The sequence below is a fragment of the Callospermophilus lateralis genome, chromosome 13 (assembly GCF_048772815.1).
Source record: "Callospermophilus lateralis isolate mCalLat2 chromosome 13, mCalLat2.hap1, whole genome shotgun sequence".
Lineage (NCBI taxonomy): Eukaryota > Metazoa > Chordata > Mammalia > Rodentia > Sciuridae > Callospermophilus > Callospermophilus lateralis.
The window spans coordinates 96,019,513-96,046,464 of record NC_135317.1 but is presented as its reverse complement, the minus strand read 5'-3'; the positions used below and the strand labels follow the sequence as shown (position 1 = coordinate 96,046,464).

The following is a 26,952-nucleotide window of genomic DNA, read 5'->3' as shown; positions in this document are numbered from 1 at the left end:
GGGAGATGAGGAGGACTGAGTTATTACAAAACTCCTGCTTCTGGTCTAATTCCTATGTAAAATGCTGCCTGCTCCCCACCCCCTGCTCCCTCTCTTAGACTCAGACACGGTTCATCAAAAACCGGTGCCATAAAAGAAAATCTATAAGCAAAGAAGAGAACATTCTTCTTTATAAGAGGATTCAGAAATCTCTGGAGTTAACCCAGGCCTTGGCTAACATGGAGAAAATGGACTCGATGCAGTGGCCAAACGTAGCGACTGAGAACCTACGCCAAGCTGGGTCTCTCCAGGTAGAACTGCAGTCTCCAGTGTTTCTGGAAGGTAAGATATGTCAATGGGGCTTGTTTGTTGTTGTTGTTGTTTGTTTGTTTGTTTGTGTTTTTTTTAAACCCTTCTAGGAAACTGGAAAATTATAATTATTTAACATTTAGTGATTATTTCCTGTGTGTCAGCACTGTGGGATACAAAAATTACCACATTTGATCTTTAAAATAATGTAGGCAGTTAATTACTAAGTAATGAGGCCCAGAGAGGATGATCTCCCCAAGGTCACAACCTTCCTGACAGAGGCCAGATTTGAATTCTGACAGACTGCTGCGCCCCCTAGTGGATTTGAGGAAGCCAAAGTGCTCAAGGTGGGCAGCCTCCTGCCCCTTCAAGCATCGCCGCTGTTATTACCATTGAACCCTTAGGCTTTTGTAAATGCCACTCACTGGTGAGCTTGGGCAAGTTACTACTCTTTCTGAACTTCATTTATGCAGCTATGAAGTGGGATAAAGTCCTGTGGTTTAGTGATCATTGAGAATATTAGTGGTACTAAAAGAAAGCAGGTGCTCAGTTGGGCACAGTGGCACTCACCTGTAATCCCAGCAACTCTCAGGGCTGAAGCAGGAGGATTTCAAGTTCAAAGCCAGCCTCAGAAACTTAGTGAGGCCCTAAGCAACTAAGTGAGACCCTGTCTCAAAATAAAATATATAAAAAAAAGGGATGGGGATGTGGCTCAGTGGTTAAGCACCCCTGAGTTCAATCCCTAGTATCAAAAAAAAAAAAAAAAGAACACTCTTTAAAAACTTCAACAGACACTCTGTACAAAACAGATGCCCTGGATGACTGCCCCTCGGAGCCATGCTTGGGCACGATTATTTAAATCTAGCCCTCTCCTTTTACCTTAGAGGTTCCACCTTCCCTCTAAAACCAGAACTTTCCAAAATTTCCCCCAGAAATAATGACAAAAGTGGACGAAAGGATGGCTGGTGAACATGCTAGGTGCAGGGCGTTCCTTGGGTGACTCTGGAGAGCCAGGTGTGGCCAGGAAGAGTGAGACCCAGCTCCTTCCTTCTCCTTCCCTCGGCATGCACTTCATCAGGTCCTTTCCCACTGCTTTTGGGAGCACGAGCTGGCCTGGTAAACTGCACTGTAAACTCACAGAGCACCCGAGCTAGAAAGCTCTCACCTTTTACATGGACAAACTGGGTCCCAGGAAGGCGAAAAGACTTTTCAAAGGTTGCTTGGTGAGGGAGGGGTTGACTCAGGCCTAGAAACCTGGATTCACTGAGAAACAACGAGCTGCTCCCACCACTGGATGGTCCTGACTGACAGATGATGGTGTGAGGGTGAGGATAACAGCGATGATGCTCACAGGAGGACAGTGGCATTAAGTACTGGCCGGAGAGGAGTACTTCTGGAAGGTAAGATATGTCCAGAAGAACTCTGTGCACACCACAGATGAACTGTGAACACCACAAGTCAACACAAAGGAGCGTTTTCCTCTTGGTAGAAGACAAAGTGCTGCTTTTCTGTTTTCTATAGCCCAGAACATTCTAATATTTCCCTTGTAGCTCAGCCTTATTGTCCCACAATATTTTTGATACAAAGATGTTACCTCTCAATTCACCATGCATTACTAGAAATCATGCATGGTTGCTTCTAGGGAAAAAAAATCCACCCCAATGAACAAGGATTTGCCATTATTGATGCTATTTGGATATATGAACTGTCCGTTCTGAAATTAATTCCAGAAGTCAAAGCCAAGACTTTATTTGCCATGTACTATCCTTAAATTCATCATTTTTGAAGCTATAGCAAAATATCTGAGATTTATTCCTAACCCCACCTTACAAAAGATGATTACTTTGAATGGATCACCAGTCATTTGAGTGAGATATTTTTTTCTTTTTTTGTTGTTGTTGGTTTGGGTTTTATTTTTTGGGTACTGGGGATTGAATTCAAGGACACTCTGCCACTGAGCCATACATATCTCCAGCCCTATTTTGTGTTTTATTTAAAGACAGGGTCTCAATGAATTGCTTAGTGCCTCACTTTTGCTGAGGCTGGCTTTGAACTCATGATCTTCCTGTTTTAGACTCATGAGCCACTGGGATTACAGGCGTGCACCACCTCGTCTGGCTCTGAATGAGATATTTCTTGTGTGTGCATTAACAGTAAGTAACTCTGTCTGCATCATACATCATACATCATACATCAGGCAGAAAATCTCAGTGGGTCAAGCCTTCTAGAGGACAGGATCCTCCCATTCTAGAGGGGAGGAAAGGCTATGTTTCTTTTCTTTCTAATTTGGCTTAGAAAACTTATATGTTCTTTATGTAAGCATTCCACCAAAACACTATTGTCCTATTTAAGTGGCACTTTAAACCATATGCCCAAGAAAAGTAAGGGAATATTTGAACCTAGAGTGGATAACTAGACTCTCTGCTTTCCTTTACTTCACAGATATAAACAACCTGACTTTTGAGGAACTCTGCTTTAAGTATCCAAAGGTGGCCATAAAGAAGATCAGTGATGACTACAAGTTATACTGTGAGAAAGCACCTCTCATAGGCAAGTGTTAAATTCAGGGGTAGATTTGAAGCAATTAGGTTTCCTCAGATCTGAGAGAAAATTTCCAAACTCAGGGGACAAAAATCCAAAGAGGAACCATACCTTATTTGTCATGGAGTTGTAGTTAGAAGGTATTGATTGTCTGTTGTTTTTTTGTTGTTGTTGTTTTGTTTTTTGTTTTTGTTTTTTTGTTTTTTTGCCTTCTACAGAGCTATAGAAGAGTATTAGGAAAATGAGATGTAATTATAAATTATCAAACATAGAGATCATTAAGATTGTTCATTCCTAATTTCATGATGTCTAGTTGGAGTTTCACACAATGTGTATCCATGTTCTGCCAAGCTTCCTGGAGTCAGAGATTGTGGAAGGATGTTTGTTAGGGGTGTTCTTGGGAAGGACACCTCTAAAGGAATGAGGAGAACAGCACTGGGCAGAGGTCAAGGTGGACTGCCCAACTATGAGGCAGTCCCAACAGGCCTTAGCAATAGCATAGAAAACTCCAAAGCTAGGATGACCCTCCAGAGTTGTCCCTCACTGGAGCAACAGACCTGGGCCTTTGAAATTCCACGGGGATCCAGATGGGAGGGCATACTTTGAGTCAGGCAATTTCCTTTGGCTGGGCAACTCCCAGAAGGAGCCCCATCTGGGAGCCATCAGCAACCAGCTCTCCAGGCAGCTGGGAATGAATGCTTTGGTCCTAAAGAGAGGATGTAGATAGCACTCAGCAGCTCCTACTGCTGCCCCACTTGCTTTGTATAGTAATTTCACCTCATCCCAGAATAGCTTCTCCAGGGATTGGGTGGGTTTCTTTTCCTTGGGAATTTATTCTAGAAAGGATGGCCTACACTACTACACTGTTTCTAATACTAATACTTCTCTTCTCCTTCCTATCCTATATTCTCCTTTTGCTCAAACAGTATCTCTACTAGTCTTGGGATGGGGGCAGGGGGGTGGCTCTCATGTCTGATGTCTCTGAGCCCCTGGTCATCATGACATCTTGGGCTGTGGCTGCTTCCTTCATCAATTTATTATCAGAATAGAGCTAGAGAGTAGCATGGGTGACAAGTGAATTCTCATGATCTCAATAATTAGGGATATATCCTATCAATATAATGACTCCTTTGTTGCCTGCTGGCGTCTTGACATGAAGAGTTTAAAGTGAATGGACACCTGCTGTGTCCTCTAGAAACATTTCCTCGAAGGGAACCAGAGTCTCTAGCCTGACACCATATATACAGGAGCCACTACCCCATGTAGTCATTGAGTTTTTGAAATGTGACTGAAAAAAATGTGTTGAATAAAATATGGTATTAAAATTAATTGCACCCTTTTCCTTTAAGCTTTTTTTTTAATGTGACTACTGGAAAATTTAAATCATATATGTAGCTCACATTATATTTCTATTGGAAAGCACTAGTTCAGACCCAAAAAAACTCAAGTTTTGAGGATGACAGATTTCTCTAGGTAAGTCACTGATTATAAATGGAACATTTCTATCTGCTTCCTCTTCCAATGAGCTCAGTAATAGTCCCCTCTTAGCCTTCCGTGATGCTTCCAGGAGATCTCACAGAGGGAGTTTTTAACAATGTCTGGATCATATTACTTTCTCAATCATCATCAGCAGTTTGTATTATGATTATTCCAAAGCATTTCCAGAAACTTTGTGCCTTTTAATGCCTTTTCTTGGCATACACCCAAATCTGGACATGTTCACAGGCTTCTTGAATCTCTGGTATGTGTAGGGGTTTTAACAACCCTTATTACCTTGTTCATATTCTTTCCTAACCTCATCTTTTTGATTCAGCTTTGACCCTCATCTTTCTTGGCTTCAACGTTTGATCTAATTCTGTTCCAACTGCTGTTCCTAAACCCACATTACTGTGGGCAGTACTTGTGCCTTTAAATGCTTTTGGCAAATGTCTCTTGGGTAGCCTCCCTATTCTCTGTGTGAGGAAGTCAGAAATTAAAAACAGTTTGGAGATTTTATTTTCAGTCTAAGGAAGTTCTCCTTAATTTTAGAGGGATTCCCTTAATTTCAGAAGGAGTCTATTTCATTCCTTATAATGCGATTTTACTCAACTTTGTGATTTTTCTTAGATTTTAAAGTGCAAATTGTCAAGGAACCAAAGGTAATTACAGCCCCACAAAGGAAAATATCCTTCTCCAAAAAATCTGGTACTAGGAAGCCCTCAGTGAGACCCAGGTAAGATATAGGATCTGGCTATAGTAATATATCCAAGCACCACTTTTCCTTTGTATGTAAGTTTCCAGACCCTTTCCCGTGTATCTTACAAGTATGAACAAACTTTGCATTTCAAATTATTATTTTTATTTTCTAAAAATGGCATCATGAAATATATATCATGCACTAATTTTTTTTATCTTAAAACTATCATGGACATTCTTTTAAGTGACTATGTATAGATCTACATCCTTCCATATTATGGATGTTTTGTGATTTATTTAACTATTCTCTTTTTATGGACTGTTGTTAGCTTTTTTACCACTATGATAAAAATACCTCACCAGAACCACTTAGAGGAGGAAAGATTGATTTTGGCTTGTGGTTTCAGAGGTTCAATCCATGGTTTCCCAGCTCCAAGGCAGAATATCATGATGAAAGTTTGTGACAGCAGAAGCTGCTTGGCTTATGGCATCTGGGAAGTGGGGGTGGAGGGAGCCAGGGATAGGATATAGTCTCCAAGTTCCCAAGCACAAGCTCCCAGTGATCCACTTCCTCCAGCCACACCTCATCTGTGTGTAGTTAACACCCAGTCCATTCAAATTATTAATCTATCAAATGGATTAATCCATTGATGTGGTTCCAGCTCTAACCCAGTCTTTTTGCCTCTGAACATTGCTGCAATGCCAAACACATGAGTTTTTTTCTGGGAGACATTTCAGATCTAAACCATAACATAGACATTTCCACTGTCTTTAATTTTTCATTGCTATAAATCGTACCACTATAAGCATTTTCTGCACATGTTATCCTTACCCATTTTTTTTCTGAATTATGTACTACTCTTGTAACTTCCTAACTGGTTCCCTACTTCATGTCTTCTGCTTTCTAATCAATAGGAGAGTGAGCTTCTGCTAGGCAAAGATTCTGTGGTCTTTTCTTTAACAGCTTCCCACTCACCTTTCATTCCTCTTACAGCAAGTGATACATATGCATAAAATTTCTCCAAGTGCCAAGGCTGCTAAGACTTTCTTCCTCTCTGAAACCCTACATCCCAGAAATATAATCCCAAGCATGTAACATGTACTACTTTTTAGTGCTCTTCATTATTTTTTTAATTAATTAATTTTTGTTCCATTTTGCTATATATAAGAATGCATTAAAATTCATTTGCACATATAGAGCACAATTTTTCATATCTCTGGTTGTATACAAAGTATATTCACACCATTCATGTCTTTATACATGTACTTAGGGTAATGATGTCCATTTCATTTCACCATCTTTTCTACCCCCATGCCCCTCTCTTCTCTTCCCACCCCTTTTCCCTATCTAGAGTTCATCTAATCCTCCCATTCTCCCCCTCCCAACCCCACTATGAATCAGCCTCCTTATGTCAGAGAAAACATTTGGCATTTGGTTTTTTGAGATTGGTTAACTTCACTTAGCATTATATTCTCCAATTCCATCCATTTACCTGCAAATGCCATGATTTTATTCTCTTTTATTGCTGAGTAATATTCCATTGTATATATATGCCACATTTTCTTTGTCCATTCATCTATTGAAGGGCATCTAGGTTGGTTCCACAGTTTAACTATTGTGAATTGTGCTGCTACGAACATTGATGTGGCTGTGTCCCTGTAGTATGCTGTTTTTAAGTCCTTTGGGTATAGACCAAGGATAGGGATAGCTGGCCAAATGGTGGTTCCATTCCCAATTTTCCAAGGAATCTCCATATTGCTTTCCAGATTGGCTGCACCAATTTGCAGCAATATATGAGTGTACCTTTTTCCCCACATTCTCGCCAGCACTTATTGTTGTTTGTATTCTTTATAGCTGCCATTCTGACTGGAGTGAGATGAAATCTTAGAGTGGTTTTGATATGCATTTCTCTAATTGCTAGAGATATTGAACATTTTTTTCACATATTTGTTGATTGATTGTATATCCTCTTCTGAGAAGTGTCTGTTCAGGTCCTTGGCTCATTTATTAACTGGGTTATTTGGTTTTTTTGGTGTTAAGGTTTTTGAGGGCTTTATATATCCTAGAGATTAATGCTCTATCTGATGTGCTTGTGGTAAAGATTTGCTCTCATTCTGCAGGCTCTCTATTCATCTCACTGGTTGTTTTTCTTCGTTTGTCTGTTTGTTTTTGTTTTTGTTTTGCTGAGAAGAAGCTTTTTAGTTTGAATCCATCCCATTTATTGATTCTTTATTTTAATTCTTGTGCTACAAGGAGTCTTATTAAGGGGAAAAAAAACTCTACAAGACAAAAAGAAAAAACTACAAGTCAAAAAGAAAGAGGGCTGCAAATGAAACACTAAAGCCACTTGTATTTAAAGAGCAGTGAAAGAGGGAATCAGTAAAGGAAATTTTGAAATAATGGACCAAAAACTGCTGATCAGTCATGCTCTGTCTCACAGAAATGACCGCTCCAATGAGGAGCTGCTTTAAATCCATGATGTGAAAATAGAGTTCCCTCGGGAAAAAATTACCTTCCTTCAAAATTCCTCCCCTCCTCTTCGACCTGTTGTCAGTTGGACCAGGTTTAAGAAGGGCAGATGAAAATCCAAGTTAACCTCCAAAGGAAACAGTGCTAACCATTTTGTCAGCCGTGCTCTTCACACATGGCTAGAGGCTCTGCAGCCTGAGATGCCCTCCCCGTCCCTAATGAGAGCAGAACCCAGGGTCATCATCCTTTCTCCATAAGCCACGCTCCTCTTGTCTTCCAGGAACTTGTCAGAAGTCCTCCTAAATTCACAATACCTGGAGCTCTTCAGGGAGTTCCTCAGAGAACATAACGCGGAAGGCCCATTACTATTCCTGATGGCTGTGCAGAGGATGAATGCGAAAGCCAATGAAAAGACTTACATGTCTTCATTGGAAAACATAATCCAGACTTTCTTCCACGGCAAAATCCCTCCTGGTATGCATCTTTTTCTCCAGAGTCCTGTTTCCTTCTCCCTTTAATGTCCAGAGAAATAGCCTGTCTCACCTAACCCAGAGAGAGCCCCTCAGAGCAGTGGCCACAGGGGGACAGAATTGAGACAAAGACCAAGACAGGCAGTGAAAGCAGAGAAGAATCAATAAATCCAAAGTTGTAATACTAGTAAAGGAAGTCAAGTGTAAAATACTTCCACATACATCCTCTCATTTGATTTTATTTAATCCTAAAAGCAGACTTTCCTGTAACCCCCTCTGAGGTCGGGATGATCTGCTGCATTTTCTACATGAAGATGAAAAGTTGACCAGTTTGAAAACCCAGTTTAGGTAGAACTTGAGTTCAGCACCAAGTCATCCGATCATCAAGTCAACTAGGCTGGAGTTAGATGCAGAGGCAAGGCAAGCTGTGTATGCCACACTGGAGTGTTACCCTCCGGGGCCACCTTGACCCACCCGTGGGAATTGAGAAGACAGTTGTTCCAGTTGTACCAGGGAGAAGTGTGTGGCTGTCCTGTTTTCTTACCTAAGGCAGGAGGGTAAACCTGGTCCATGTAAATTTACCTTGGCCAGAGGCAAAGGCTGCAAATAAAATATTGACTGGGTGGGGGGGAGCACATTCCTATCCTGAAGGTGATCAAATCTATAGAAAAATCATGAAGGCAGAGCTCCCTGTTTAAGCACAGATGAACAGAAGTGGGTCTAGGGGAGATTTTGTTTTCAGTTAACCAAGAAGAGGGCATAAACAGAAAAATAGAAAAAGAGGTAAAAGTCTTTATTTGTAAGAAATACTTATTTGTGGAGCCTCAGAATATTGAGTTCTATACATAGCTTTGAATGAACCAGAAGAGAAAGAGTACTCAGATCCTGTCCTTGATCCATCTTGGAGCCTCATTAACCAGCACCACAGTCTCCTGCCCCTGGAGCACCAATTGACATTACCTGCCTATTGGTAATCCTGGATTCCCCATCTGCCCTGCCAGACTTTAGTCCTTTACTTGTATGTGCTCTCCTTAAATTGAAAACTTCCCACCAGCTGCAGAAATGAATCCTTTAAAATTTTATTTTCCAAAAAATATGGGGGAAAAAATTTAAATAAAAAAATTCATTTTCCCTTAAGCACTCATCTTTGAATTAGAATGGAACTAAAGCAGGACTGCTATTTTATCCACAAATACACTTGCACATACCATTCCAAATATGCGTTAAAGATGTTCAAATTGTAGAAGGCTCAGAGTTAAACCAGACTGATCGGGGACTGTGAGTCCCTAAGGTGAAAACAAACCTTACCTCAGAGCTGGGAGATGAGGATGACAGCCATTTTTTTTTCTTTCTTGCATTTTTTAGAAGAAATGCTGCAGTGCGATGCCCCTCTCATCAAAGAAGTCACTGAAATGAGTCAAGTCAGCACAACCACATTGCTAATGGTCCAGAGCCACGTCATGAAATCTCTGGATGAAAAGTGGTGAGTATGAAGGCAAAGATTCTTGGGCTTTCCAAAGCCTTATTAATCAAGGGTCTCACAATCCCTTCTCACAGCTCCTTGCTCCAGACCCCCAAGCAAAGAAAAGCCAAGCTTATCTTGAACCCTCTGTCTACCTGCGCGCACGCGCGCGCACACCGTTTCTGCTCTGTTGCCTTAAAGAGGAACAATGTTGATCAGTAAAGGTAGACTGACACCCATAAAGGATTGAAATGCTGTCGAGATGGGTATTTTTGAGTGATTCACCATCCATCTCCCACTGCAGCTCCCTCCAAAAGCTGAACTAGGTTTGCCTCAATTGTTTATTTTTCATGTACCAGGTTTTGCCTTTTTGAATATTCTTGGTCTCCCTTCTGGCAGGTTTAAGGATTACCAAGATATATTCCCGTTTCCTCCTCCTTCTCCGGAGGTGGAGCCTGAAGCACCAGCTCTGCCTAAGAAGCCCTCAAAGATAACAATGTACCTGCAGGAATCCCAGGTCAGTGAGAAGAGAGTGCAAAGCAGACACTGGACACAAGAAAGCCACTGTCTAGGCATCATCAGCTGCACATGATTACCACCACTCACCCATTTAACCACCAAAAGAATGACCCCTGGGGCTAGGTTCTTAAAGGCCCACTTTATAAAGGAGGAATCTGGGGCTCAGAGAAATGGTTACACTGGCAACCTAAAGTCCCTCCCTTCTCCACCTATGATCAAGACCAGCTGATTGATGCACCCAGGAGCTGGGCACCCAGGATCAAACGGTCCGGTTTTCACTGCTGAAGGCTGTTTTAGAGGAACTGAAGCCAAGAGGTTTTATAATCTTCTCTGAACCCCAATTAGACCAACTTCCACATTTAGTCACTGGCATAACAAGACAACTTAAGCCTCCACTGAACAGGGTGAGCCCCAAACTGTATAACAAGGGGTGGGCCTGAAACAAGTGATCAATAGAGGAGCAACTTCCAGAGACACATGCCAAGGGCTGAATGCAGTGCATGCCCACTTCCTTTTCTCACACATGTTGTCTAAGCCTATTTATCTCTCACAGCAGGAAGGAAAAAAGGAAGAAGAGACTAGATAGAGTGCTACTCAGAAAAATCTCTTCATACAGTTTGAGAAAAGACACATTGAGCAATAATTACTTGCTCAATGGGTTTCACCGTTGGTTAGAACCATAAAAATTTGAGCCCAACTGTATAATGCCAAAGATCATGCTAAGGTATCTCTGGAAATAGTGTCAAAGCCCATTGATCCACAACTCCACAAGTGAAAAAGTGTTGATCTCTCCTTTCTCCTTTGTATTTCTTCTATATCTGGATTGCCTTTTTGTCAGGGCATTGTGAACAATCACATATGATGTTTAAAAGAATTCTGTACTCAGAACTAGGACACTTGTTTTCATTTCAGATCTTCCAGTTGCTCTTAGTTAAGATTAAAGGAAACCAGCATCTTCTAAGCCCTGTGTTAGGGTTTACCTTTATAACCACTAAGCTTCATCACTACACTACTACTTCATCACATCATCACTACACTGAAGGCTATTGTTTCTGTCTTACATATGGAGACGTTTGGGTACAGGTCAAGGGAATTGAACTAAATTACATAATTAGGGAGAAACGAGGCTCCAGACTCAATGCTTCTAATGCCAAAACCAGTGTTTTTCAGACCTCACTATGACTGTCTAAAACCAGGCTTACGCTGAGGTCCCCTCTCGGTAGAATGAGACAATTGAGCTAGTTGTTAATCAGCGAGATTCTTTATGGCTATAAATATCCATTTACCTAGGAGTTAATAAACTAGATAATGATCACTAGGTACCCATTAAAAAGAGATGAAGATTCACTCCCCATATGGGCCACCAGAGGGAGAGAGAGGGAGAGAGGGAGAGAGAGAGAGGAAGAAACATAAAATTTATGGGTACAGTTTTATGGGTGTGATGGGTAGATATTAGTGGGTGCATACAATTTTTTGTTTTCACTTTTAAATGTTTGGCAATGGTTTTGCTCATTTCCGTGTTCCTTCAACATTTCAAAATCTGCCTGAACCATCATTCCTTTCTTGTAAGCTGCCCTTACCTATGTCCCATGTTTGTTCCTGTTTGAGCATTCATGCTCCCTCTCCAGTGGCACCTCGAGTCATTGTTGAAAGACTGGTAGAAAGAGAATGGGCAGTGGCCCCAGCTACACCTGGTGGAAACTGGACTCTTCCACCCACCAGCTGCTTGATTTGAGACAGGTTAAACAAGCTCTTTGACTTGAGTTTCCTTACATGTAAGTTAGAGCTAAAAATTATTCCTAAGAAATGTTGGATTAGATATAATGAATGCCGAGTTTCTGGCACACAGTAGACTCTCAGTGAACAGCTATGCTAATGAATGCAACATCCTCTCTTTCTTTTCCCAGAAAAAAGGGTGGCTGAAAATGACCAGCTTTATCAAGAGCTTTTGCAAGTACCGCAAATTTATTTCAAATCCCAGTAAGCGCCAGGAATTTATAGACTATCTTCACATGGAAATGTGCAATAGCAAAGACAGTAAGTTACTTCTCTGTTTACCCACTGGACGTATTTTAGCCATTAGAATTAGCCCTGATAAGAAGCACAGAGCTTATTGCTTTGTGTCACGACTGTGTCAGCCTGGAGTCTAGCAAGAGCCCCAGGTCCTGAGTGTTGAGACTCACCCAGGCCTCCCTGGACAGCATCCTCTGCTCAGGGAGCCAGTGAATATGAAGGATGGCTAACAAGGTCTCAACGTTTATAAGACGATTTCCTGGTGTTGTTTTAATTTGATCTTTCAAAAATCTTTTTTAAATTTTTCTGCTTGTAAAATTAACATAATATTAATAAAGAAGTAATTAAAAAATTACAGGAATATATAGTGTAGAAGTGAAAATCCTTCAAGAGATAACATTGTTAAAGCTTCACAAATCTACCCCCTGATTATTTTTTATGTATCTCTTAACATATTTTTCCAACAAAATGCCTTGTGCTCTCTATTTTATAACTTGCTTGTTTTGCTTAACATCATATCTTAGATGTTATTTGATGTCAGTATACATCTCTCTGCCTTGTTTTCAACTGCCATAAAGTGTCCCTTGTATGAATTTATCCAACTGCTTCATTCATCCATTCTTTCATACTTTTTGAGACTTTACTCTGACACACTCCAGGTGCTGGGGACACATGGGTGAACATGCACCAAGGGAATCTGCTCTTGAGGCACCTGTAGTTTTCAAATAGAAAAAATGAGCCAGAGATGTTGGAGCTGGATTGCCTGGGTTTAAATCTACCACTTTCTATTGCAAAGACTTGGGAAAGTGACTTTATGCCTCAGTTTCTCAATCCATGGGAAGGTTAGAATCCATAGGATAGGATAATTATTCCTATCCTATACAGTTGTTGTGACAATGAAGCAAGGTAATACATTTAAAGCATCTTAGAACTATTGGCAATAGCATTGTGTTCTAAAAGGGTTAACCAGAATATTGCTATTATTACATAATTTTGATGAGTGATCCCAGTGATTGTTACAGGGAGACCCTGATGAAGAGTGGGGGAGTACTCAGGGAAGACTTCTCCCAGAAAACAGCAGAAAGCTGAGTTTTCAGGAATGATCAAGCTAGACAGGTTGGGTAGGAGGGAACAATGGAAGCAATGGTTGCTAGTATGCAAAGAGGGTGGCAAATCAGGAACTGCAATCAGACCAGCTGAACCAGATCAATGCAATGGGGAAAGTCCCTGAGATGAGACTCAAGAGTTTCAACAGTGACAAATTATATTTTTCTTAAGGACTTTTGAGTTGTTATAACATGCACCTAAAATTACCAAAGAGAGAGAGAGGCACAGAGAGAGAGAGAGAGAGAGAGAATTTTTCTAAAATAAATTCCTTAAAATGTTAGTACTAGGTACAGGGTTAAACAGTTAAATTTTGGCCCTCCAAAACCACTAATGTATACTCTCATCAACAGCATCATCTAGTGTCTTGATTCCTCAAATTCTCACCAGTAAGGAATATTAAATGTTTTTGAAAACTGCCAACCTGTAAATGAAAAATAATGTACCATTTTTATTTATATTTCTTTAGTAATTAAGCCTTTTTATCTATTAACCATTTGTATTCCTTTTTGGACTTTTTTTGTATGTGTTCTTTGTCTTTTTTTTCCCCTATAGAAATTTTAATATTATTTTTTAATTTGCAAAAACTTTTATGTGTATCTTTCACTAACTGCTTTACGACCAAATGTTTAGGACTCAAGGGGCTGGGGATATAGCTCAGTTGGTAGAGTGCTTGCCTGCCATGCACAAGGCCCTGGATTCAATCCCCAGCACCACCAAAAGAAAAAATTAGGATTCAGGAATAAATCTAACTCTTCTGTTTTCTCTTTTAAATGAAAATCGGCTCAAGGCCTCATGCCCACCTCCCAGCGTTGTCTGATGGCCTAGGAACAAGAGCGCCTATTCCGCTCCATGGGAGGCCTACCTGGCCCCACTTCCCCTCAGACGCAGCGCTGAGCCTGGTGGTACTCAATCTGCCGCTGGTTCACATCTTTTATTTTAAAGTACAGATACATACAAGTGACAGTAGAAACAACTGAATATCTCCTGTTTAATCCAAGAAATAGAAAAATGGGTAAATCAGATGACACTCTGGGCTTCCCTTCACTCACCACAGACGGAACCTCTTTCTTGAACATAAGTGTTTGATTATTGTCTTTTAAAATGCACGTGTTTCCATACCCTCCCTGTATTGACTAAAACAAGTCTCTGATTCCCTTTGGAACCTCCACTCCATTCCTGTTACTGATTGTCTTGGGTCATTCTGTGCTTTTTGTTTTGCCCGAGAAAACAGAAGCAACCAGAAGAGACTTCCGGAGCTTTCTTCCACCACATTGCCTGCTCAGCACCCCCTGCACTCAATGCTCTTGTCACCGGGAGGAAGTGCCTTGCTTCCTCTTCAGTGAGCCCACTCACGTCTTCCCAAGGCCACTAACTGAGCCAGTTTTGTTTGTTGTCTTGCATAAGTTTAGGGGTTTTTGGTTTTTTGGTTTTGCTTTGCTTTGTTGTTGTTTCTGAATTACTCAGCACCAAATATGGCATAGTACTTCTCAACTAAAAATTAATAATAATTTCTCCCTGGTCTATATTCCACTCCAGCTATCTAGCATATTTGTCTGTTTCCCTTTTGAACAAAAACTCAAGAATTATGCATTTGGGCTGCACTTATTTTTTCTTTTCTTCCCATTCATTTTTAGACTACTTTCAAAAGTCACTTTTTAAAACTACAATTTGCATATAGCAAAATTCACCCGTTGTGAATGGGGATGAGCTTTGGCGAATGCAGCTACTCCTGCCATCATGTTATTGAACATTTCCATCACCACAAAAAATTGCCTCATGTCCCCTTTTTGTCAGCATCCTCCCCCTTCTACTACCACAGTCTGGTCTGGCAACCATCGATCTGCTTTCTCTCACTATGTTTAGCCTTTTCTAGAATATGCTATAAATGGAATGAGGCTAGCTTCTTTCACATAGCATAAGGCTTTTGAGATTCATCTGTGCTACTGTGTGTCTCAGTAGTCCATTCCTTTTTATTTCTGAGTCATATTCCATTGTACCACACCATAACTTGCTTATCCGTTCACTAATGGATAGACATTTGGCTTGTGACCACTCTTGGGCTGCTATGAATAAAGCTGCTATAAATATTCAAGTTGAAGTCTTTGTGTGGATATGTCATTTCTCTTACGTGAATACCTAGGGGCACAATTGCTGGGTCATGTGTTAACTGTATGTTAACTTTATAAGAAAATTCCAAGCTATTTAACAATTTGTCTTTCAGAATGATTGCCCTGACTATAATGTAAAGAATATACCACAAGGAAGCAAAGTAGAAGAAGAACAGTCAGGGCTAGGACCAGGGTGAGGCCAGTGGCCATATAAGGCATAAAAGTTAAGAAGGCTGTGACTCTCAGGGTCACACAAGGCCTACTCTACACTTGTACCACATTAAGTGAAGGTGTGTCCTTCAGTTCTGTGTTCTGGGCACCTCAGTCTCCTTACCTAGTCTGGACCCTAAGAAAACTCAGTTAAGTGGTTTTTCACAATAACTGAAAGACAACGAAACGATGATGGCTAGAAAAATGCAGTTGTAGCAAAGACAAAATTGTGGGTACATTTGAAATATGTTTAGAAAGCAACAGAGTAAATTGAGTTTTGGATGTGGAAAGAGGAGGCAGTCAACTATGACTCCCAGATAACAGCAAGTTGGAACTGCTGACATCGGTGGGTGAGAGATAATTATTAAATATTCGTGAATTTTTGAGCCAATTGATATGCCATCAGTTGCTTGAAATTAATTTCAGGGGTAATATTTGCTATAGAAATCAGCAGATAACACAAATCAGTTCTCCCTTCTACCACCAAAGCCAGTTTACAAGCATAACACAGCTTTTATGTTTCCTGGGTGAAATTAGTGCCTTCTTTTCCTCCTACCTGTGACCCTCACTCAGTTCCCACTGTTATCCAGACTTTCTTTTTCTTTAAAGTCAAGTCTAATAAAGAGAGATTATAAAATAGTAAGTCGGGGAACAGGTGTCTTAGCCAGTGCAGCAGTAACCCCTGGACCCAGCACATTACCTGGGACAGAACAAGTGCTGGGTGTTGCAGTCACCCTCCTGTCCTACATATTCCAAAAGGAATCCTGCTTGTATCACACCCCCATCAGTCACTCCTGAAGGACCTCAGAATAAAGTATTTACAGAAAGAAGCATGAACCCTAGAGATGGAATAGACAATTTTCTTAATCCCAGCCGGGTAACTAACCAGGATCTGCTTGTCAGATCCAGCCTCAAACTGTTCTCTTCTCAGACATGAATCCCTGTGCATGGATCTCTTTGGATTTATTCTAGTCTAGAAACTTTCTGAAAGAAACCAAATCTTCTAGAAGCTTCTATGTGCCCCTTTATTTATTCTTACCTCTTTACTACTGTAGCTCTCCACCCTCGGTTTCTTTAGTAAACCTTTACGTTTTGTCTTTTCCTTTGTGTTGTTTTCCCCCATTTACTCCAAATTGCTTCCTTGATAAGCAGAAAGTCAAGTTGGCTGGTTCAGTTTTCACAGTCTCTGCAGAAACCTTCGGATTTAGCATAACTACACTGTGATTATCTCTCTCTCCGACAAGTACCATGAAAATATCCTTTGGTGCTCAACTGAGTTTTTGCTTTTTTGTATGTGCCTTGTCACACAATCTGAGCAGATGGATTTTTCAGCAGCCCTTCAAGTCTAAGGGGCTGTTTGCCTAATGGTAGAGAATGACTATTTCAATAGGCTCAGAGGGTGGGTCCCTGTCTCCTTTCTTCATTGTAATTATGCCCAGGCTGAAAGCTTCAGACTTCAGAGTGACTTCGTCACACCAGATTATAATTACTTCCTCTCTCCCCCAGATTTCCCTGGGTCACCCAGTTTATCAGTACGTCCAATCCCATTGTCCACCAACATCCGGAGTGCAGACCCAGAGAATGGAGAGATGACCCTTCTAAAGCGCCGTATATATGGTCACAGGGTCATCATTGTCAACTTTGCAATTAATGATTTATATTTCTTATCTGAAATTGAGAGGTAAGTTCCCTATCTCTCCTGACTTTCCCTCCTTTCCTGACTTTCCATCCTTAAAACTTCCCGGCATAGATTGGCTTGATGTAAGAAGTATAGTGATTCAGCCCCACCAAGCAGTTAAAAAAAAAAAAAAAAAAAACTCCTCTAAAATCTCCTAAAAATAAATGCAATTGAAAGAGCACTTAGCATATCATCTGGCATGTGATCTGTGCTCAATTAATACTTGTCAATGAGTGAATTATGATTGAATGAAGTCACAACCTGGCCCAGAGCTGGCCCTGCCTTTTTCAAGCCAGAAATAAGTCTGGTGCCCTACACTCACTGTTCTCATCTTCTCCTTGTGATTTCTTGCATCATGTCTCTTCTTCAGATTTAATGATTTGGTGAGTTCAGCTCACATGCTGCAGGTCAACAGGACATACACTGAGAATGACCTACTGCTGCTGCGGGCCAAAATCAACATTATCCTAAGGCTCTTCCTGAATTCTGACATCCCTCCAAAGCTGAGGGTAAGGGGGACTCCCACTCCGCTTTGGCGTTCACCAAGAAGTAATTCTCCCATTAAAAACCCTGAAAGCTAATTGCCAGGCATGTCCTGAGTCTTGGACCAACTCAGTGTCCTGCAGAGCAGCAAGCCCACAGAAAGCTCTGCCTTCTGGAATGGGGTGGTCTTGAGGGTCCCAGGGACTAGGAGAGACGGCCCGCCTTTCCTGGAAGCTCTGCGGGTAACGGGCTCGCACTCTGTGGGTAGGTGAATATCTCTGAGTCTCAGAAGGAGGCCATCCTTGCTGCAGTTTCAGAGGGCCACCTAGATCGGACCACCTTCCACGGGGCTGTCATGTCCATCTTCCCCGTCATTATGTACTTCTGGAAAAGGTAACCATCTCCCTTTACCCAGCAACTGCCAAGCCAGGAAAACACATTTAGCTTTCCGGACAGACTGCTGTCTTCCTCGGGGCCTCTCGTTCCTAATTTCCATTTTTGTGGGGAATACGATGGTGGTTCTTATCCTACTCGATGCACTCTGTCCCTCACACTGAAGGCTGAATCAGAGGATGGAGGAGGAGTGAAACAGGGAGGCAGAACACGGGGCTCCTCGGCTCTGCTCTCCCTGGGTTTGCCTGGAGTGACAGCGTGAGGTTTTCTTGGGCCTGGGTTTCTCGCCTAAGGGTGAAGTGGATCATAGCTCCTTGGGGAGAACTTGTGTCAAGGCTGACCAACACAGTTGCTTGTGCTTGGGAGCCTCGTGGAAAGAGTCACAGAGAAGCATTTTACTGCTGCGTCCAAATTATTGCCACTGTGATAATTTGCTAAATATTTCAATTTTCAAGAGGAAGTAGAAATTCAGAACTTTATGACACGTCTTCCAAGGTTAAAGTGGTAAATGTGGCAACTAATTCAAAATGAAAATGTGGTGAGGAGCCTGTGAAGGCCAAAATGTGAAAAGGAACAAAATATCCACAGACCAAAGGCAACCTGTGCCCACTGGTTCCTAACCAGCCCCAAGGAGTGGGCTGGCAGACTGGCCTCCATTCTCCCAGTTCCCCTGTGTTCTGCCACAGTCCCACTTCATGTCTTCCACATAGTATGTGGCAGTGACCAGAGGACAACTGTGGTATTTCCCCAAACAAGACTAATGGGGATCATGATTTGACTCTATCTAAAATGTGACTTTAATGAAATAAAATTATAAAATCTGCTTACCAACCTTTATTTTAAAATCCCTAAGATAATAAATTATTTAAAACAGGTTTACATAAATACAAAAATCTTAATTTGTAAGCAGTTAACCTTTTAAATATCAATTGCTATCTGATGGCATCTAATTTTAGCTCTCCTAACCAGGACTAAATAGAAAACTCATCCTGGAACCTTTTAAGGGATCAGAAATTTCTGAAAAATATGCTTCTCCTGGTCCAACTCAGTGCTCTGCTTCCCAGTCTGTCTTAAGAAAGATTACAGTTGCTTCAGGGGGTTTTTGATCCTTAATCCGCATGCTGTTGGTTCTTTACTTGATTTCCTATACACTTGCAAAGAGATTTATGTTGTGCAAATTGTGTTCATGTGTATTATCTCAAAGAATCCCTCAACAACACTATGAGGTGGGTATGCAAAGCATTATTATCCCTGTTTTACAGAAGAGGAAACTGAGGCACAGAGTAGTTAAGGGACTTGCCTAGGACCACTTGGTAAGTGGTAAAACCAGGATTAGAAGCCAGTTCTCTTGGTCTCTTTCCAGCATAAGTAATGCACCTGTGGCATATTGGAAAGTCAGGGGAGGGGACACTGTGCAGCAGGTGGGGTGGGACAAAGCAACGGTGATAGAAGAGCTGCCCCTCGGGGAGTGGAGAGGACAGCAGCAGGCAAGACCACCAGAGCCAGGGGAGCATAGAGAATAAATAAAGTCTTAGCCAAGACGGAACAAGCGGTCCAACCCCAGGACTGGCAGAGGGTAGCGAGGAGCTAGGGGGCCAGGGAGGATACTACGGTGAGTGCTGGGGGGCCCTAGGGAGCAAAGTTCTCGGGTCACAGTGATTCAGGAGCCACTGGCTATTTCAGAGAAAGGCCTGCTGAGAAGAAGGTAGGAGATCCAGGACCTCAGGAAGGAGCGGAGGGAAACCTGGGCGGACATTCCAGCTGCATCAGCTGGGGTTAAATAAAGCAAGCATCCCAAGAGTTATCCCTGCTCCAGGACCAGGCACAGCAGATTCTTCACCAACTCCATTCACTAGTGGCTCCAGAAGAAAGTTCCATTGTACTGCCCAGACCAGGCCCTTGCTGAAGCCAGTTCTGGACAAAAAAGAGACCTCAGAAGAAGGGCCTCTGAGAGCAACACTGGAGGCCATGATGCTCTTCTCTTCTCCGTTGGATGCCCGTGCTCTCTGAGGACTGGTCCTCTCCGGTTTCCCCTGGCCTCTTTATTCTAGCCCCTCCACAGGGGGTTTTCTCCCTGTGACTGAAGGCCCTTCTTCCCACAGGTTTTGTACTTGGAAGGCAGCCCGCTCTTACCTGCAACACATGGGAAAGGGGATGAAAGACAGAAAATGTGCTTCTAAACCTGCATACAAATACCCTCCTTCAAGTGGAGGTAAGCACTCATCCTCGTCCTGCAGCAACTGAGACTTGAGAAGAGAGAGCAAGGGCCCGAGGGCCAACTGTCAGACTCACAGGGCACAGGGGGATGTTTGCTGGAATAGTAGATAGCTCCTTAACTTGGTCCTTGGAGAAATGGGAGGACTCAGGGTAAAGTACATCTTATCTGTGGCTTCCAGCATTATCGAAAGGATACCTCCTTCATTACTGCTCCCCAGCACTAGCTCCCATGAGACTTCGGGGCCTGGCGCCACGGTCCACCTGGTGGCGCCTGGAGGCAGTAACTTGCCTCACTGCTGTTTAAGAGGCTCCTTGCCCCAACTTTCCATTAAACCCTACCACTTGAAAAGCATTTGATTTAAAGAGTTAAGTGAGAAAAAAAATTTAAATTGGATTAATGGCATAGTTTTAATGTGATACATACATATGTGTGTATGTGTGTGTGTGTGTGTGTGTATATATATAATTGTATAAAAGCATAGGAAAAAACCTTAGAAATAAAGATAAAAGTGTCAATTGAGTTATCTCTGGGAGGTGTGATTGTGAGGGATTAATATAGTTATTAATCTACATATATCATATAATCATGTATTATTAATATGCCTATTTAAAATTATATATAACATTTAATATTTATTATAATATGTTACATTATTTAAAATATATTATTAATATGTTTATTTAAAATATAAATAAGCATATGTACTTTTACTTAAGCATAACTTAAGTATATATATATTTAAGTATATATTTAAAAGATATTTATTATTTAAATAAATAAGTATATATCTATACCTTTTTTATACATGTGTACTTATTTATATTAAGTATATTATATATAATTTGTATATATATGTAATTGTGTGTATACACACACACACACACACACACACACACATTTTCTTGGCACAAAGCCATTAAACCCAGTCCCTTTCCTAATATGGAAATACAACTAAGATTAGTACTTTAGTGAAAGGGAATTTTAATGAAGGGAGGAGCATGGGACAGGTCAGTCTACTCTCAGTAGAAAGTTCTGGAAATCAGAGTCTGTGAATTTAAGGACAAGACCAGCATCAGAACAAAACCAGAGATAGGACAGGAATATTAAAAACAGCAGCTCATGGCGCTATGGTGGAGCAGAACATTCTCTTGATTTGGCTGAAACCTGCCTTATTCTCACATCCATTTTCCCAGATACCCAGCCCTGTCCCCATGCCAGCTTTCATGTCATACATACCACCCGCTTCTTAGCGTGCCAGCAAAGACCCTTGGGAACAGCTGGGGAAGCGGCCCTGGGCCCACTGCAGGGCCTGACTCCTGCTCCTCTGATAGGAATCTCTGTAAGCACAGAAGTGACCCAGACGGGTGCCCACCTCATGAATCCAGCAAAGCCTTTATTCAACAGTGAAGTCAGGCAGCGGAGGGCTCACTTTTTGGGTGGAAAATGGTACTGATTATGGGGGAGGTATGGGTCTATATAGGTTACATTGGGGGGTGTCTCAATTCTCGCAGACTGTGACAGGACATGGACAAAAGTTTGCAAATATTTGGAACTTGTTTCCTTCTGGGCACAGTTTTTAATTAAGCAGTATTTTTACAGGACAGGGATAGAGGGTTCCGGGTTCAGAGTCCAGTGCTCATCTGACCTCCAGGGGTCATTGTATTGCCATGGGAACAAGTTCAATGTGTAGTTTCACTGTCATATCACTGAGAAGTGAGTTATGGAAAAGATCAAAGCTTTGGCTTTTCTCTCCCTCCTTCCTCCCAGGTCACACTCTGTGTTGGGGGTTTATCAATTTCATTATCCTTCAATCTCACCCCTAGGAAGTACATCACCTACCTCCCTAGCTGAAGCTGCATGATGACCATTAACTCAACAGCCTTGTGCCTTGCAAAATGATAGGTCAGCAGCTGGAAATCAGGAACCTCTCCAGTACTTGGGGCAAAGTGTCCTTATGGACCAGAGGGCTTATTTAGGATGGGGGTAGGGAGATGTAGAAGGACTTAGGCAGCAAGGGCAAGATGGTGAGTGAGGAAGTTAGGGACAGGGCCAGAAGAAAGGAACATGGAGAGAGTCTTCTAATGAGGTCAACATCCTGTTGACAAAAGTGCTCACAGGCTGGGCAGGCCTGTGATCCCAGCGACTCAGGAGGCTAAGGCAGGAGGATTTTGAGTTCAAAGCCAATCTCAGCAAAAGCAAGGTGCTAAGCACCTTCAAGGGGCTAAAGTCGGACCCTGTCTCTAAATAAAATAGGGCTGGGGATGTGGCTCAGTGGTTGAGAGCCCCTGAGTTCAATCCCCAGTACCAAGAAAAAAATAAGAGCTCACAGACACAAGCAGGGGACTCAAACAGACAGACATTTCTTGTGCTCTAAGTGGGGATCCAATAGAAAAACTGAAACAGGTGTGTGGATGGATGGGCACCTATCAATACAGTGAGGAGAGCATGGACAGGGGAGGAGATAAGGGAAGGAAGAAATTCCAGAGACCATAAAAAGAACAAGCCAAAACTCCTCCACCAGATTCCCAGCTCTGGGGCCCCTTCTCTTTGGAGAAGTCAGTCTCTGTCACTTTTGCAATAAACCTGCTGCTTGCCTGTATCTCTGTGTCCTGTTCTTCAATTCTTTGCTGAATGGAGACAAAAAAAAAAAACCAACACCCTTAGGCGGTAACAGGAGTGTGGATGGAGGACCAGGAAGGAAATAGAAAGGAGGAAAAAGGGAGAGAGAAGCAGATAGGCGGGGCAAGTAATCCAAACCTGGGCAGAGAAGAAGTGCTCTATAGTGGAAGCCGAAGAGTTCCTAGCCTCTGGCATATTTCCTGTAGCTGAGCTCCAGGGAAGTAAATCCCTAAATCTTCTCTGGTATTAAAAGGGAGGAGAAGGCAGTGGAATGCCCAGAATGAAGGGATTGGGGTCCAGGCCCAGAGAGCCCTCACATGGGCTGAAGGACCTTGAGCATTCTTTCCACCCACTGCCAGACTTAAGATACAAAGGTCTGGACTTATCAATACCTGCAATGTGAGAAATGTTAGAGAAGGGCTTTTTGCTTGCTTCGGAAGATTCATCTTCTTAGGTGTCGTAGGATTTTTAACACACTGCTTTCCTCCTTCTCCAGGAGACCAGGGCGTCCTAAGATTCACCCTGCTCAGAGGTGTGGAGTGGTTTGGGCCTCAACAGCGGGGGGATGCAAGTTCAATCCAAAATTGTGAGTTGGAAATCCACTATTCTCAAGAGTCCACTACTACTCAATTAGAGGTTGGTTAAGGCCAGCTTGGCCTGCCCACTTACTGACTAGGAGGAGACTGAGACCCCACAATAGGAAGTGACTTGCTCAAGGTCACACAGCTTGTGAGTGGCAGAGATGGGGTGAAAAGTAATTCTTCCTGGCCTACTTTGAGGGCTCCATACACAGCTATTATCTGAATAATTGTGTCGTTTTGATTCTTCTTTAGCCCCTTGAAGCAGCTGCCTTGAGCTTCTCTCTATCTCTGCTAACTCTTCTGCCCAATTCAGTGTGAAAGGCAAGCCTTAAGAGACCACTCACAGCTACTTCCCCTTCACACCGAGACCTCCTGCTGGCTTGGGCAGTGCCTCCATCCTATATGTCCTCTTATGGGAGGCTTTTGCTACTGACTTCTCATCCCTGTAGCAAACCCCAGGGTCCTTGCCTTCTGTGTTGGGGGGGGGCATATCATATATTTTTCCCCCAGCTTTATTGACAAGGAGTCAACCCCACTCTGAAGCAGTAGACCTACTTATTTTCCGTATGGCCTCTCCCAATAAACCTTTCCTTCCTATACCAATTATCAGCTTTTAATCGGAGAAGAAGGTGGGGATACTGATTTTCTGCTTCTCATGGTCATGAAATGCCAGCTGGAATGAGCTGCATTGTGTATGTTCTGTTGTAGCTGAATGGGGGAGGCCACTGTGGAACACTGCTATGATCTCTGAGTCCAAACAGCCCTAAGATCTGGTGAGTCTAGAGTTGATCTGGCTTAACCTCCTTATTTTACCTCCCTGGGTCTATGTAGCAGGGGCAGAAAATAATACTGCATGCAAACCATGTCTCTCAAACATCTCTGGAACTTTCCCAACACCTTCCCTGGAGGGTTTCCTGGAAGCTCTCCTGGATCCTCCTCCCTAGAATACAATTCCCTAAGTGGTAGAGTTTGAGACATGAGTTCTGATCAAGTTTTTCTTTGTATTTGTCTAGCATCATCTGGAAACCTTACCCAACCGAGAGCTGTACCATCTTCCTTGCAGCTGGGTCCTTTCCTGGGGTAGGCATGAGCTGGAAATCCTCAGTTCTGAGGGGCTCTGTCCAAGATTACAATGGGAGAGACCTAGCTCCACATTCTGACAGTTCAGCATGTAGAACCAGGCTGACCTTTCTTTCTGGGGTGAGGGCACCTGGGGCAGGGGCAGCTAGGCAGGGATCCCCTCTGTGGGGGATCCTTGCTCATCTTGAACTAGGACAGGCACTTTTAGGAATATGGAGTCCCTGCCGCACTTTTCAACAGAACACACTATGGTTGGAGACAAAGAGTGTTCCAGATGATCTCTCATTACCAGCTTTCCACTTGGCCTAGCTCTTTAGGGTATGATGTGTAAGGTAGGAAAGAAAGCAAGATGTGCTCTTGACAGGACATCAGCAATAAGAACAGAAAGGATTTGAGCTGATCAAAATCAAATTCAGTCCAACTCACTTCTGCATAAGCATCAAAGTGAAACTGGTGCTGAATTAGGGCTCTGGGAGGACGTCCAGGGGTCATGGGAACCACCGCTGAAGAGTGCCAAAGAGTTGCTTGAAGTTCAAGGTTATAGAGAGCAGCCTCCGAGGATGGCAGGCCTGTTTTCTTGCCAGCCATTCCACCTTGTCTGACCAGCTTCCAAGCTCCAATAAGGACTTGGAGCTTCCTGAGTGTCATTGGCCAGTGGTGGTGCCTGGGAATCATCTGGGTAACTTTGAATCTCTTTACACTGGGAAAGAGATGCATATGGCTTCAGAGGTTAAAAACCATGGGAAGGTGAGAATGAGCATTCGGGAAGCCCTGTCCCCAAAGCAAGGAGTTCTAGGTCTGGCCATGGCTATTTCTTAAAAAAAAAATAAAATAAAATAAAATAAATGTCAAGAGTGAACTAGAAAACAGAGCAATTCCAGTTGCCTTGTTGCCCTGGTGATAACAGGCTATTCTTTTCTCTCCTTTAGACAAAAATTGCTCCAACCCAAAAAGAAGAAGTAATCAAGTCAGGCTCCACTGAGGCAAATCATCTCTCAGACGCCTCCCAATGCTGTCAGAACCTTTTCTGGTCAGAAATAAAATGCCCTGATGCCATCTGCCCCTAGAAAAATCAAGAAGGGACTAGGACAACAGCTCAGACATGGCAGGAGCAGACCGTAGTGGGTAAGATGTGGGCAGAGAGCATAAGAGAATGTTCCTGGCCTCCCTGAGCCTGGGAGTCCTGTTGGAGATGGTCTTCCCACAGTGAGCTGGGTCCCTGGGCTCCGAGGCTCACTCTGCAGCTGCGTGGCCCTGTGCAAACTCTGGTTCAGGGTTGTTGAAGAATCCCGTGACATATGGATGGAAGTGTCACTGAACACTGTGGGAAGCAAGGTACTGTTATTCTCAGCAGTAATACAGCAGGGTCTTTTAATGCTAGAATCTCCCATTTTCACAATGAGGCATCTATTGTCTCAGAAAAATCATCCCAACAACTCTCTGAGCAGCCATATCAGAAATCATTTATTTTCAGAGATGAAGAACAAACATGCATGGAGAAGGCGAGTGACTTTCCAAGATCACTAGGTGATAAATGGCAGTCTGCACACCCTGTCCTGTTCTTGTTCTGTGGTAGCCATCCATGCAAATTCTCATGCACAAAAGGAATAGCTCTGCCCTGGAATTCCATTCATTTGCTGACTAACAGATTCTTCATAAAGTTATTGACCTAAAGACTCAAACACTAGTCTTAATTTTAGAGTAACTAGGCTCATTTTCTGTCCTTTAAAAAGAGTGACATGTAAAATGACAGGGTTCCCCGAACAGTCTCTGAACCGGGGATGACCGAGAAGAGATTGGCTTGACGTATCTATGGGTTGCAGAATTCAGCAGAACTAGAAAGCTTTTTGGAGAATCCTTTCAATTTTCCAGCCAAAGTGCCCTGCTATGCGTATGACCTTTATTTCCTAGACTTTTCCAAAGGATGGAAAATATTGTGATGTCCAAAAAGGACTGAGATCATCCAGTGGGGCTGTGATTTCAGGAGGTTCAGAAAAACTGTGGGCAGACATGACTACTGAGGAGGTGTGAGGTAGGCGAGCGAGTTGTGGGGTGCCTCGCAGACCCAGGAAGAAGGCCCAGCCAGGCAAGCATCCAGAAGGAAGTTCCAGAAGCAGCAAATGAGATTCTTCACCCTCCTCTGTGATGAGGTTAGATCTCCAAAGCAGGACTTCAGTTAACCAAAGGAAAAGTGGTTATGAAGCAGAATACCTAAAAATCAGGCCAAAACTTAGACAAGGAACTAGGAAAGAAAAGGAGAAGAGTCTAGTTATGGAACTGAGGTACCAGGAAAGAGCTCAGTCAAAAAGGAATAAGTCAACTAGGCACAGTGGTACACACCTGTAGTCCCAGAGGTTCTGGAAGCTGAGGCAGGAGGGTTGCAGGTTCAAAGCCGACCTATAAGCTGGCATCTGCCATTTAGTGAGACCTCAGCAACTTAAAGAGACCGTGTCTCAAAAAAAAAAAAAAAATTTAAATGCTGGGGATGGGGCTTGGTAGGTAAAAGCACCCCCTGAGTTCAATCCCCCAGGACCCCA

General features: G+C 42.6%; 1 protein-coding gene across 1 annotated transcript in view; it reads left to right on the top strand.

Moving 5' to 3' along the window:
- Rgsl1 (regulator of G protein signaling like 1) overlaps nucleotides 1-24,419 on the top strand; it is a 42,989-nt gene extending 18,570 nt beyond the window's left edge. The window contains exons 9-21 of the mRNA XM_076872937.2: nucleotides 99-321; nucleotides 2,731-2,838; nucleotides 4,936-5,041; nucleotides 7,755-7,948; nucleotides 9,310-9,427; nucleotides 9,806-9,923; nucleotides 11,833-11,962; nucleotides 16,870-17,044; nucleotides 17,412-17,550; nucleotides 17,793-17,917; nucleotides 20,020-20,129; nucleotides 23,251-23,340; nucleotides 24,349-24,419. Coding sequence (XP_076729052.2) covers nucleotides 99-321; nucleotides 2,731-2,838; nucleotides 4,936-5,041; nucleotides 7,755-7,948; nucleotides 9,310-9,427; nucleotides 9,806-9,923; nucleotides 11,833-11,962; nucleotides 16,870-17,044; nucleotides 17,412-17,550; nucleotides 17,793-17,917; nucleotides 20,020-20,129; nucleotides 23,251-23,340; nucleotides 24,349-24,419 — 1,707 coding nt within the window. The remainder of the gene's footprint in view (nucleotides 1-98; nucleotides 322-2,730; nucleotides 2,839-4,935; nucleotides 5,042-7,754; nucleotides 7,949-9,309; nucleotides 9,428-9,805; nucleotides 9,924-11,832; nucleotides 11,963-16,869; nucleotides 17,045-17,411; nucleotides 17,551-17,792; nucleotides 17,918-20,019; nucleotides 20,130-23,250; nucleotides 23,341-24,348) is intronic.
- Nucleotides 24,420-26,952: the final 2,533 nt, after the last annotated feature.